General features: G+C 51.9%; 7 protein-coding genes across 7 annotated transcripts; 3 read left to right on the forward strand and 4 right to left on the reverse strand.

Moving 5' to 3' along the window:
• Positions 1-131: 131 nt before the first annotated feature.
• On the reverse strand, positions 132-1,441 carry COCSADRAFT_298488 (uncharacterized protein). The gene has a single exon (XM_007699761.1). The coding sequence runs from the start codon at positions 1,425-1,427 to the stop codon at positions 351-353; it is 1,077 nt and encodes a 358-aa protein (XP_007697951.1). The 5' UTR covers positions 1,428-1,441; the 3' UTR covers positions 132-350.
• Positions 1,442-4,309: 2,868 nt separating this feature from the next.
• Positions 4,310-6,568, reverse strand: COCSADRAFT_84232 (uncharacterized protein; the record flags this gene model as incomplete). The annotated part of the gene is made up of 3 exons (XM_007699762.1): positions 4,310-4,538; positions 4,587-6,091; positions 6,161-6,568. The coding sequence occupies 3 exons, from the start codon at positions 6,566-6,568 to the stop codon at positions 4,310-4,312; spliced, it is 2,142 nt and encodes a 713-aa protein (XP_007697952.1).
• Positions 6,569-6,753: 185 nt separating this feature from the next.
• Positions 6,754-7,466, reverse strand: COCSADRAFT_298507 (uncharacterized protein). Its single transcript, XM_007699763.1, has one exon. It carries the CDS (start codon positions 7,362-7,364, stop codon positions 6,939-6,941), a length of 426 nt encoding a protein of 141 aa, XP_007697953.1. The 5' UTR covers positions 7,365-7,466; the 3' UTR covers positions 6,754-6,938.
• COCSADRAFT_298506 (uncharacterized protein) lies at positions 7,467-7,754 on the forward strand. Its single transcript, XM_007699764.1, has one exon. The coding sequence runs from the start codon at positions 7,569-7,571 to the stop codon at positions 7,725-7,727; it is 159 nt and encodes a 52-aa protein (XP_007697954.1). The 5' UTR covers positions 7,467-7,568; the 3' UTR covers positions 7,728-7,754.
• Positions 7,755-8,508: 754 nt separating this feature from the next.
• On the forward strand, positions 8,509-9,698 carry COCSADRAFT_138071 (uncharacterized protein). Its single transcript, XM_007699765.1, has 2 exons — positions 8,509-9,091; positions 9,141-9,698. The coding sequence occupies exons 1-2, from the start codon at positions 8,963-8,965 to the stop codon at positions 9,543-9,545; spliced, it is 534 nt and encodes a 177-aa protein (XP_007697955.1). The 5' UTR covers positions 8,509-8,962; the 3' UTR covers positions 9,546-9,698.
• Positions 9,699-9,841: 143 nt separating this feature from the next.
• COCSADRAFT_34984 (uncharacterized protein) lies at positions 9,842-10,905 on the forward strand. Its single transcript, XM_007699357.1, has 3 exons — positions 9,842-10,035; positions 10,117-10,228; positions 10,329-10,905. Exons 1-3 carry the CDS (start codon positions 9,955-9,957, stop codon positions 10,529-10,531), a joined length of 396 nt encoding a protein of 131 aa, XP_007697547.1. The 5' UTR covers positions 9,842-9,954; the 3' UTR covers positions 10,532-10,905.
• COCSADRAFT_188797 (uncharacterized protein) lies at positions 10,880-13,248 on the reverse strand (the record flags this gene model as incomplete). Its single annotated transcript, XM_007699766.1, has 7 exons — positions 10,880-11,875; positions 11,942-12,030; positions 12,150-12,241; positions 12,288-12,808; positions 12,864-13,067; positions 13,139-13,156; positions 13,204-13,248. The coding sequence occupies 7 exons, from the start codon at positions 13,246-13,248 to the stop codon at positions 10,880-10,882; spliced, it is 1,965 nt and encodes a 654-aa protein (XP_007697956.1).
• Positions 13,249-13,351: the final 103 nt, after the last annotated feature.

Here is a 13,351-nt window from a genome sequence, read left to right on the forward strand (position 1 = left end):
GCATTGCAGAACTCATAGCATAGGCGTCAAAGGCATGTCGATGATGAGCATTATCAGAGGACTATCTGTAGATGCTCCTTACGAGACGAGAAGCATTGAGTCGTTATTAATCATGAAATTATACGGTTCTCGGCTCATTGATCAAGGGTTTTTTCTGTTTTGAACTCTGCTTCATCTCTTGTTGGCTGTGAACAAAGCTTCTCAGAACCGGGTGGATACGTAGTTGGCAAGTTCGAAGTCATGTATGACGCAGATTGGTCATGGTGTTCATTGGTTGGCAAGCATCTTTTGGTTGAAATATTCCAGGATTGGCAATTCTTCATCTTGATTTACAAGTGCTCCCTGTAGTCTTACCTATATCTTCCAACAATCTTCCTCCTCTTCTCAAACGCGTCTCCGGCAGCGGATCCCGAGCCCCTTGGACCATCACCAACAGGCCTCTTCCTGCTCCTCTCCAAGCTTCCCAAATTACCCCCCTTCTTCTGCGTAAGTCGTTCAATACGGTCAATGCCCGCGCCCAAACTTCTCCATTCCTCGCCTCCGAAACCACCATCGTGCTGCTGCCGGGCCTTTTTCCTAGCAGCCTCCTTTTTGCTATCTGGAGCTAAGCGAGTAAAGTTTGCTTCTTCGTATTCGCGTCTTTCATTCTCTTCGCGGCGCTCACGCTCGGATTTGGTGTGCCGGCCGCCCTGTGTAATGGTAGAACCAATACTGGGCTCAGCAATGGGAGCAGTAGAGAGCTCGGTAGCAATGAATTCATCCAGAGTAGCTGATTTTCCTGGACGGCGCTCTCGTCGCGCTTCGCGACCTTCTGGAGTCGGCATGGCCATGGGTGTGATCTTGGGGGGCCGATAGATGCCGTCTTTTGCAGATTCACGTGCGTGTTCCTGACTGGCTTCCGTCTTTTGGCGTGTGACTTGGGCACGTCGGGGGCCGTATGCCATCTCGTCTTCATCTTCTTCCGTCTGTGCAGACCCAGCTGATTCGGCATCGCTCACATCTGAATCGGATCCCGTGTCTGTCTTTATCTTCTTGGGTCTTGAAGCCAAACTTGTAGGAGCCTGGGTAATGCGACGAGTGGCATCATCTGCTGTCCTCAAAATCTTGTCGATTTGGTATTTCAGACGGCTTTCGAGGGGACGAACGCCCTTTTCCAGGTAGATCCTCAGTTCAACAAGCTTTTGAACGACTTCATCCTGAGGGTGGAGACCCGCCTCTTTCTGGTTGCTTTTTTGTGATCTCAGTTTTAGGAGGATAAGGAAAACCAGGTTTTGCAGGTAGCTCAGAAGCAGCTCATTCTTTACGTCCAGCAGGGAGATTCCTTCCTTTGGTGGCACTATATCGTCATTGGGCAGCGCTTCGGTAGCAGATTGAATAGATGTCGTGAGAGTCGCGAGGAGCGACTCGAGTGAGTTGTCGACGGCCATGGTGTTGAAGATGCAGTCGTGGTTGTGTTTTGTCGCGCGCAGACACCCAAGTTGCAAAGAAATTTTAGTGGGTCCAGCTACGCTAACGCACAAGCCGAGTAGCGTCAAGTCTGTACCAATCACCTTGTCTTCAAGTCAAAATATTGTCGAGAAGTGGCATTTCTGCGCTTTCGGTAGCGTTTGGCGACTTTCTTCCTCTTGAATCACCTTGTCATGTGATCGATGATATCTCTCGTGTAACTCGTGTTTCGTGACTTCATGGTTCGTTATGTCACTAACTATCTTGAGCAACTCGAGAACCCAACTGGTGCCAATCCATCTACCTTCGCTCTCGAAATCCACCCAGCCAATAGATTATCGGACGATTATGAGCACTCTCTCAGGACCATTTTCGGTATGATTAGAAATGGAACAGGGTACTTGTCAACGCGTGTGCGTGTGTTTCAGATAATACACTACGAGCAAGGTGCGGCCGGCATTTACTTTGCCGGCAGGTACGGTCAAGCTCACGTGATGAATCGTTTGTAGCTCATTGTTCTACAAGGTCAATGAACCCCTTAAAGAGGCGGAATGTTGAGAAACTCTTAATATTACGGATGACTTTGGACGATAACACTCCAAACTTAAGGACAGGGTATAGTTGTGTACCTAGCAATACGAACTGGTCTAGATTTGATGAACCCATAAGTCACCTGGGGACCGTATATAGCCCGAGGGAAGATCGGAGATTGAGAAAATCCTATTCGTACGAACGCAAGATGACAACGATGAAGGATTCAACAATCTTGAAACAAGTTTTATCATGACGCGTGGATACATGGCGAGCGGATAGACTGGGGAAGAGCGTATTAGGCTGACATGATTTGTATTCTGTAAGAGGGATTTGCTTGGCTGGGAACGGGCCAAAAACGTAGCCCAAGCGCTCGATGGCAATTGTACATGGTCGGTGAAATTTATACTTCACGGCTAGGAGCATTCTATGCTGCTTCTGGAACTTCTCCAGGACCCACATCCACTTACTCGGGTCTGCGATGACGTCTAGTCGTGTACCACCAGACCGCAACACCGCAATGGTATGAGGAAACACAGCTCCATCTCTTGAGACTTCAAGTACCCGGTAGTGGTAGTGGTGGCGGCACGAGCTCCCGTGTACCCGACTGTGGCGTCGTCTTAATCCAAACATCACCAATGGTAACGCAGGCACTCAAGCGTCAGGCAAGGCCTCTTCAGCAGATACGGGTTAAAGTTTGACATCGTCATATCCCGTGAGTTGCAGAAGCCGGTCTTCAATACCTGGAGGCTGACTAGCCTAAGCTCCGAATCCTAGTGGCATACTACTATCCATATGGCATTAAGCGACGATTGCTATTGCGGATACCTCGGCACGTAACTGAATACAATCTCGCTGTGCGATGATCTGTTGCTTGTGGCTGTTTTGCCTCCTGCTGATGTGCATTGTGTGTACACGATAGTTATGGACTTGCACAAAATGTACTGGTGGGTTGTACATACATAGGTACATCCATTGAGGCCATCGGTGAAGGCTGCGCAGCGTTAGTCCGGCTAAGCCCCAGTGCCTATCAGCTAAAGACTATGAGCCAATAGTGACAGTACTAATATCTCAGACGAAGAGCTGATGACAGCTCCCTTCCCACCTGCCACGCGACCCCCTCCTACACACCCTCAAGACCTCTGCTCAGCGTCATCTTACTGTGTACTAGAGACCGGTTTCTCGAAGGGTTCAAAGAACTTTCCACCCATTTTCCAGAAGGCCCGAAAGCTAGGCATGCGGGTAAAGGCGTTTAAGCTCACAAAGTGTCGGGCGTGCAGGGGGGTTGCGTACCCCGGTACCGTGCTGCATGATATATATTGCACTTGTGCGGGGGACTTGCGTTAGTCACTGTTTTGTGCGTGTGGGTATGGATATGTGTGGGTGTTCAGGATTGTGCCGTGTGCGCGCGCGTACGCCATGTATGTGTTGCCGTGTTAGGGTGTTATGCACAAGGCCAGGGCTAGGTAAGTCCAGTAGCATGTATGTACAAAGGCACGTCACAAACACTGCCGAGAACATGGTCAGAGCTAGATGCAAAAGGTTGACATGGGGCATGGGCATTGTTTCTAATTGGCAAAGCTTTGTGCTGGGCCACCATAAGAAATCTTCTTTCACGCTCATCATCCTGGAACTGGCAATGGCCAGCGGCTCAGGCCAACGTCCCGTGGCGGGGCCGAATTCGTATGGCTAGTATACATTCTAGTCTCCACAGAACGTCCTTTCAATTCATCACTTTGATTTATTCGCTGATTATCCGGTCTTTCTTTGCCATGGGGGGTATAGGTAATTGGGTAACCTTCTCCATTAGGATGCGGCTCTTCCGGAGCATGCATCCTTTTCCTTGGCTGGTTGTCTTTTGCCAAGCACTTTCATTGTGCTTGCAATCTTGGGCTCGCCTTGCAAAGTCGCCCCAGATGCCACGCCACGACTGGATTCACCAATCATGACAAATGCAAAAGGCAGAACTTAGGATGCTGCAAAAATTCCAAGGCCGATCGTCGTCTGTGCGGACCATATACATACAATAGGTAAGTGATGGAATATGTAGGTACCGACACAGGACGCCGGATGTGCAGGTCTGTGCTTGACCTCAGAACTGGGTTGGTCCGACTACCCCGCTCTTGTCTCGTATATGATAGCCAACGTCGCGTGGAGTGAGGACTTCCTAATGCATATGTACGCGGAGCTCACCAAAAATGGAAGGCAAATCTTGCAGCGGAGTCGATAATGGACATTGCCCCTAGTCCTGTAGGAGCCGTTCTGCCCGGCAGTCACAAGGCGCCAGATGGTGCCTTGCATGATGTTTGGCAACTACCATGATTCAAGTCACTCAAACTTCAAATTTGAGTCCTGCTGTTCGTAGCCACATCTGTCGCTTTCCCTCGGCTTCACGTATGATCTCAGCAGAGAGACGAAGACTGGGTGCAAGATGCGCGTAGCGCTCCATCTCTAGAACAACGTTGTTTATGATGTCATCCATTGTCGCAGGTGGCGGAAGAAGCTGCGATAAAGAAGGTGTCATGGTTGCACCCATGATGAGTAGTGTTTGCGAGATGATACTAAAGCATGGTTAGCATACGCACGCATGGCTTGGATAGCGAACTCACGAAAGAGCGCCTTGGAACAAATAAGGCAAATGTCCAGCATGATGCGCGGTGATGTATTCGAGTTGACGAACGCATGCTTCAAGGCACTTGTGGCAGTTATCCTGCACACTTGAATCCATTGCAAGAGATTCGTCTTGTAACACAAGAAGCACATAGGGTCGGAAGATGATTGTGCGGCATGCAAAGTAGCGTAGTCTCAGTACGGTCTGGACAGGGTTCTGCAGTGGCACTCTGTCGAGTGGGAATTGCATGGCTGGCGGTAATCCAGCATACCACTGGTTCAATTGGTAGTCTAGTTCCACGACCAGCGGGTCTAGTTGCGCAATCGAGGTAGCAGCTGGACCTTTCGAATATGGCGTCGTTCGGATGTAGAGCATAGAGCTTACGCGGTTGAGCAGTCTCCGGAGAGCGATCTCGGCGAGGAAATACCAGAGTTCATCGCGACCAACAGCGTCGGTTCCCAAGTCTTCAAAACCGGTTGGAAGTGAGAAGCCTTCTTCAAACTGTGCTATACCAGAGTGAGGAAGATCAAGCTCTGCCAACAGATCGCTCTCGATCATGACTGCATTCCAATACACCCTCTTGCCCAGCTCTTCTTCGGCAGGCGACACGCGACCAGGCGCGCTCAACAAGAGCTGAAGCTTCATGCTCGCGCCCGACAACACGTTCCACGCCTCGACTGGACGCACAAGGTAGACCAAGTATGCTGCGGCTAGGATCTGACATTGTGCTGCAACCATGTTGTTCCTTGTCATAACGGTGGGTAGCAAGCTCCAGGCTGCAGCAAAGTACGCCAAGCCCGGAGGATCCTTCTCCGGATTCTGCTGTGTGATGCTGCCTGTGCTTGCAGCATGACCAAGCGCAAGCACCAGGAGCACTATGCAGCTTTCAGGGCCATCCCGGAATCCATGGCTGAGGGCAGTCTGGTAGTGGGCACTCCAGGTATAGGGGTTGACAACGGCGTAGAAGACGTTGACTCTCTCGAAATATGCTTGAACGTATGCGCCCGTATTGGAGAGATCTAGCCCGCGACTGGCTCCGAGGCTTACCGATTCCCTAGTCATCTCGAGCTGGAGAAGGATCTTGGCGTCATACTGACGAGAAACGAGCTCGCGGATCATTGGCGACGACAGCAGATTAAGCGCGGCAGTATTATGGGTCTTTGGCATGGTCGAGATATTTGAAGGATGGTTGGTCCATGTGCCGATGCCGTTGATCGGCTGAACCATGCCGAGATGGGGTATATTGCCGGTACTGCGGGCGAGAAAATCTTCGCTGGTCGAGTTGCTGGCTGCGGGCGAGTGTGAAGAGAGAGAGAAGTTACTGGTAAGACCGGATTGGAGCAGGCCTTCGATGCGGTTCAAGTGTTCCAGAATCAGCTTGTCGCCTGCGTCAAGCTTGATGCCGGGTTCGCGGTAGATGCATTCTGCGTTGAGCTCTGTACAAAGCCTGCACTTTGGCCTGGTTCCATCACATCGCGACTTGCGTGACCGACATATCTCACACTAGTTGATGTCAGTTTCTGGGCCAGAGGGAGGTTGTGGGACAAGATGAAAGCAAAGTGGCTGATGTACCGCAATGGTCGCGCGCCGCCGCGGATAGTCTATTGTGTCGGTACTTGGGCGCTTCTTGTTTGTTGGGCGGGGCTCTGTGCTGGCACTGTTGGTACCGTTGCTGGTGGGCGCGATACCATTTGACTGTGCGGGCGGGGTGGTGTCATTGGACATTTCCCGGTCGGTACCAGAGGATTGTGACATGTTGCGGGGTCGCTTCTTGAAGGTACCGTTTACACTACCGCTCCCCGAGAACAAGCCATTGGGGGACTCGAGGAGATGAGGAGATCTTAGAGTGGATTTAAGCACGAAGCTGTTGGCGTCTGGCAGAGTGGAGAGATTGAGGCAGAAGGCGTCACGGGGAAAGCCTCCATTGGTGGTGGCCGCTGACACGGGGCTGATCTCTGGAGAAGGAGTGATTGCGGCCATGATTGGTGGACGAGTGGACAATGGCCGGGGGGTAGTCCTACACTTTGGGGCTGGGGCGTCCAGCCACGATATCGAGACTACGTACTTGACAGGTAGGCGGTACGGGTAGGATGGGGGAGAGGCAAGGGGAGGGGTTGTACTTGGTATGTAGTAGGCAGTAGGCAGTAGGCAGTAGGCAGGCTGGCTGGCGGCAGCAAGGTAGTAGTGTAACAAAGACAGGAAAGGGCCGGGCCAGCAGCGATTATAAGTAACCACACCCAATCTCGCGTCCGTCTAGCTTTACACAGGTGCAAAACATGGCTCGCGAGATGAGCGGCGCAAATGCGGGGATGACAAGGGGCGTCAAGTACTCCACGTTCGGCTCAGACAATCAATAACAGCAGCGGCAGAGGATGCTCCCAGACCAGGATGGCGAGTCGTCAGCGGAAGCGCACCGTGTATCGTCGCCTCCCCACAGCGGGCGCGGTTGGCAGGCATGAGGGGGGTGTGCTAATCGGCTGCTTACAGAGAAGGGTGCAGGAAGCACGGAGCCGTTCACAGTCATTTGCTGCTTAGCTGGTGCTGTGGTGGTGGTAGTGGTGGGAAGCGAACACCAAGGCTGGCATGGCAGCAGCCCGCCAGCGCTGCTCACGACGCACCCAGCCGGCCGCTCCATGGGCACGGTGGCCAACGACGAGGCGAAGGCGACGGCTACACGCTTGGCAAAGAGGGTCCAACACCGACGGCCATGACCATGACCATGACCATGACCCAACAGTGGCAGTGTGGACCTGCATAAACTGCGTCTCCTGATCATTCACGCCCGGCCCCGACATGGTCGACAGCATTTCCATATTGCCCCCAAGCCACTCGAATTCGACGCGAACCTCTGCTCTCCGTCTGATAGGCACGACAGAGCTTCGGTGCAGCTCCTCCTCATATCGGAGCGCCCCTCATATTGCCATGACCGCCTCGGGCCCGCCCTGTGCCTGTAAGAGCCGTCAAACGGCGCCTGGCTGGGATGCACCAACTAAGTGTCCATCCCATCTACTGTACTACTGACTTGGCCATCCGTCCATCCATCCATACTCGTAGTCACGGACATGATACACCCTCCATGGCATTCCTCATTCCGGCGCATCCACCTCCGGACCTGCAACACTGGCAACCTGATGCTTAGTGCCGCCGAGGCCAGACGCAGTGTTGCTTCCTTTGGCATAGCCTAGCCTGGAGTTCAGATGACCGGGTGGTATGTGCGACCTTGATCCGGACAAGCCTCGCGCTGGGTCAGCAATCCTGATCTGCGCATCGAGCGCCTGAACCCTCCCGAAATGCGGCCCTTGGTGGAGCATGCCTTGGGTATTCGTATAGTGTATGTGTACCACCATCTTCTCGGTGTAGAACGCCGTGGGGGGACGGAAGGTTGCGTCGTAGACATAGTCAAGTAGATACTCATGGCCCTTGGACCTTGGTGGAGAATAGCCGGTGGGTGGGTGTGCCTGACTCTGACGGCCATGTAGGTAGCGTCACGCAATAACATGTACAAGACCGATAATGATCCGATGGACTAGAGCCCATACTTGCATGTCCCCCAGAGGACGCTTCTGTCGAGTACGGCCAAGGGTCACGGCGTGGAGGTCATGCCAAAGTATGGATATGATTACTGTCTTGCCTAGAGTAGCGGCAGACGCTGCCCTGTTGCGAGGGAACACGGTATCCGAGCGAGCGTTTCGGCACTAGAAAACTTTAGCCACGGTGCCGTGTAAGCCCCCAAAAAACGGCAATCTACATGACTGTTGAGATCCAATGCCGAGACAGCAAACCCAGACAAGCCCTTCGACATTGTTGCCTCCCTCCAACCAGAAAATTGCTTTTAGATATATGCCTTCGTAATGTACAATAGATGGTGCTGCAAGTACAGGCTCATTGTCTGGTTATGGAAATCCCTTCCTGTATCGGGGCAGTGGCTGAACAGCCTACCATCTCTTACGCCCACAAGGAGCAAGTCCATCCCTACCACATGGATGCAGCCACAGACCCAAACTGCATCTCATGGGGCATATGCGACCTCTCCTCCTCCTTCAGTAATTTTCTTCTCCTTTCCCATCCAAGAAGCCTGTACTGCTCATCATGTTGTCGTTGTTTGTGTTACACAGACAAGTTCGTCACCATGCTGGCGGTAAAGGAAAGAACACTTGAGCCACTGCCTCGCAAACAAAACAGCGACAGACGAGCTACCGCTACCACTACCTCTGCTGCTACTGCTAATGTACAGACCATCACTTCATCGGATCCTCAAAGCTCTACCCACGCCTATGCAACTGACCTACAAAAAGGAATTCCACGCAGCCAACCACTCTCTCAAGCAAGCACCTGACAAGACCTGTACAGCGTGAACAATCTACGCCGCCGCACATGAAGTCCGAAGCAGTCGAAGCCTTTGCATCCAAGACGATGAGGCCAGAAGCACTGGAGGCTGCCAAAGCATTGGTAGATCAGGAAAACAGACAGCCAGCGTCAACTGGCTTGTCTGGTAGAGAGCAGGTATGTTATAAGCGCCTCCTCGAAACACAATGCTAATCTGACTGGTCAGTTGCTGCCTCAAGAGACCCCAAACCATGTTCCGACTACGGTCACACACTCACCTTCGCCCTCACAAGACACCGTACGCAGCACACACGACACTGATGACGATGCCTCGAGAGCTTCGACCCTCCTCGCTGAAGTGATTCAGGGTGCCAAGACTGCTGTTGACGACGCCCTAGCTTGGGCCGAGAAGAAGGTCGGCAGTCTGGACTCAGAGAAAGGCGGTGCAGGACCGTACGACTCACCAGCTACATGCATGCCTTCAGATCTCGATGCTATTGCCAGTGGCATCCTGCCTTCCATACCAAGCAAGAGCCAGCACGATGAGAATTCTCGGGCAAAGGGAAAAGAGATATATGATACATCATCGGGAGAGGAAACCGACAAGCGCAAGGGACAGGGCAGTGCTTGAAGCAGCATGTTGAGCATATGGTGATGAAGCGGCAAATGATAAATTTGCACGAGCCGAAGAAAGAGGGAAACGGTGCATGCCGCTCTGTTTACTTTGATTCATTTGTATGTTATGGAAGCCAACCAACAGACTTATCAAAGACTATATTGCGTTACAGAAAAGATATCAGCACGTCTCTAGATCCTCACAGCGCAGCTGGAATACGAGGAAAAGTGGGGGAACCATGCGTACATAGGTACTAGTCCACGCTAGGTAACCTCGGCTTCATCATCACGTCGACACAATTGTGCAACACTTTCCCCTCCCCCATCACAAGTCAGAAACCCCAGACCTCACAGCATCTCGATAGCACATTGCCTTGCTAGCTCGAGCAACCGAAACCGAGAATTGTGCATTGTCAATCGCAACAATGGCATCGGTAACCTCGCAATCGCACCCACTCCTGCTCGCGACTAGTGCAGCCTACGGCGTGCTAGCCCTAGGCCACACGGTAAATACAACCTTGCCCTTGGACCAGAAATAGTATTGTACGAGCAAGTATCTGATGTCTTCTCTCCGGCCGTGATTACAGATGAAAGGCCTCGATCAATTCAAACATCCAACCATGAATACGCTTCCGCTCGTGCTTCGGGGCGCCTCCAAGATTGGCTGGTACGAAGGCAGTGGATTCTTTGTGATCATGAGTAAGTATTTTTCTTTTCTTTTCTTTTCTTATCAAATAACATTAAGCGATACCAATGGAGAGTGGAGAATCAACGTACTGATAATCCTACTTTTCTCAAGGCATCCTCAATTACAAATGGTCTCAGGTTGGAGTGTACGACATATATGACAAGAGCATTGCTGCCATCTTGACAGGGCTCTTGGCTGCCGCTGGCGCGGCTTATTGGAAATCCAACGACAAGCCAACCGCCGTGACGCTGGCTACAGTGGCTATCCTGCAGGGTCTTGGCGTGAGGAACGGATGGTACTATCGCTCTCTTTAGACAATCGCGTGCTTAGCAGGCCTCATCGCTATCAGTGTCACGTCACATGCATGATATTGTACTTTGGCCAAAGTTTAAGAAAAAGCAAGCATCATTACTCCTGAGCCAGGTCTGCTACCAAGGCGCCGTTTTGTACAGATAATCCGTGTGAAATTGTAAAAAAAGCAAACCGTGTAATGGGGTATAGAACACTGCCCTGATGCCGCCCACTATGATGATCCGAATGCACCGCATTCATACAAAAACCCCAGTTCCCATACCATGAATCATAACCCATTATCAATCCCCCTGCCAGGAGCACCATTCATGTAGAGAAACAAGATGGAGATGCTGTACACAAGGCCTTGCCTACTTGTTGGCTTTGTTGACCTTGCCTGCCTTGTCGGCCTTCTGAACAAGGACAGGAACTGCTCGCTTGTCGCTACCAAGCAGGCGCTCAAGCCGAGCAATGTAGTACTCCTCAAAGGTCTTGCTAGCATCCATCTTGACCTCATCAGCTGCTAGCTGCTCAAGGCGCAAGAAAGCGCGGTTGACGGCGTCCTCGAGCTCCTCAGCCCAGTTGCTCTTTTCCGTGACGCCTTCGCTCCTCAAGCTGTCGCTGCCACCATGAACCGCCGGCTCGATATAAGATGTGCCCATCTCCATCAGGGTAGAGGGAAAGCAAGGGGCAACCGAGCTTGTAGGCAAATCATCCGAGGTGAAACTCAAGTACTCAGCGATACGTGGGTTGGCGGCAGGAGAGCCCAGGGCAATAGGCACTGTGCCCTCGGTCACACTGATCGGAGCAAGAGCCCTACGAGCGTATCTGTTCTTGCCGCTATCGCTCACTGCCTCAGAAACGCTGGCAATGTCGGCCTCCTCATCTTCGGCGACCGAAGGCTCGGGAGAATAGTTGACTGATCCCGCATCTCCTTCATGCTGACGTAGCTTGCGGTTGTCGAGCTTCAACTGAGCGAGTCTATCGCCGATGGCACTAAAGCCGCGGCCGCGAGTCTTAGGGTTGCGGTAGATGATGGAGGGCTCCGGGGAACCGACTACAGGTGTGTTGATGGGAGGGGAGGGATAACCGGCCTCCTCGGCGGCTTCGTTGAGCGACTCCTGGATAGGAGCAAGAATCTTAGCAACGGCGGCGTAGTCCATCTCTGGTGGAGGATCGACGGGCCCACTGGCAAACGGAGTGCCGACAGGCTCGGTGACTGGAGTGGGATTGGGCGCTGACGGAGCATCCGATTGGCAATCCAGCGACGTGGCCTTGGCCATCATGATGGAAATCATTGCTGAAGTCTTAGTAGCGATATCTGGAGTGTTGCTGCGTCTTGTGAGTATGGCGGAGAAATACTCGCGCTGTGGTTGGTCGGACAGAAATCAAGGCAGGTGGAGCAAAAGGAGCAGCAAGGAGTGATTACTTACATTCAAACGATATGTTTTGAAGCTTTGGTGACGCGATGAAGCTCTTCGCTCAGACTGTAACGCGAACAAATGTGCTGATAGTAGTCGGTCTGAGCAATGGGAGCGCAGTGTATGGGTGGGGAGAGTGGGGAGAGGTGAGAGCGTCTGTCTTGGAAGGAGCCAGGAGCCAGCTTGCAATCACTACCAAACGCTTAACAAAAAAACAAACGGACAATTCCAAGGACCTGAAGTCCACCTAACCTATGAAATCTTGCGCGGTATGTGGCCCATTTGTGTCCCGTGTGATGCAATCCTCCTTCACTGTGACATGACGTCGATATTGCCCGACGGCGTTCTGAAGACTGACGTGCTAGAAGGTAGATTGTGGAGCGCAATACCAGATGCGACTGCTGCTCCATCTTCACCTGTGTTCAGATTTGCGGCAGGACGAGCGCTTTCATCGCATACAGCATGACTTCTCCCCCGGCCGTTTGTCTGTGAGACAATCCAAGGCGAGAGGTTGTAATAAGCTCCGCAAGCAAAGATGCCAATCCAGAGGGTCAATTCTGTGCCATAAATCACAATCCCTAGAACGTCAAGTGTAGGTTGGAACAAGACGGACACTAATGAGAAGACATCGCCTAGAGCATCGATAGCTACAAAGATGAACGAGATTCCTCGAACAGTCCGAAAGAGGTAGATGTCAATGTAGTGCCGCATAACACCAGCTGCAAGCAAAGCAGCCGAAGCAACTGCCATGAGAATACTAGGCCATTGCAGGTCCTGGCGCTGAGCATGTCGTATGGCGAAGATGAGGCCAGTTTGCACTCCACCCATAAGACTAGCTATGGGGACGACTACCGCAAGTGAACTCAAAACAGACCAGTTCTGCAGGGTGTCAGTTTCACTCGTGCATTAAAATTTAGTAATCTCCTCGAGTCACCTTCTCGTAATAATAGCACTGGATCCACGTAACGAGGCTCAGCACAGTGAGAATCTGAGGCTGGATGCGCAAAGCAATATTATAGTCTTCAGCGATGTTATAAACGCCCAGGGGAACACCAGCCCAAGCCCACAACATCATCATTGTGGGCTGCAGTCCGGTTGCATTGTGTCGTCTGTAGTTTACGACAATTTGAGGTATCAACTATGAGATACTCAGCATTACTATTGGGTATGAGATGGGAAAGAAGATATGTAGCTATATACTACACACACCTGAATAGACCAACAGACCTACACTAATAAGTATACTTGTCCTTCCATGAGAATGGTTCACGTACCGCTCCCATAGTCCCCAGTACATTAGCAGCTACCGGGACGTCCATTGTGAACAGGCAGAAAATAATGAAAGCGCGTGAGCAATTATGAGATTGGCAGCACGTGGTGCACTACATGTATGTTTCTACCAATCAACGTATGAGCAGGTTA

This window comes from Bipolaris sorokiniana (assembly GCF_000338995.1).
Source record: "Bipolaris sorokiniana ND90Pr unplaced genomic scaffold COCSAscaffold_4, whole genome shotgun sequence".
NCBI lineage: Eukaryota > Fungi > Ascomycota > Dothideomycetes > Pleosporales > Pleosporaceae > Bipolaris > Bipolaris sorokiniana.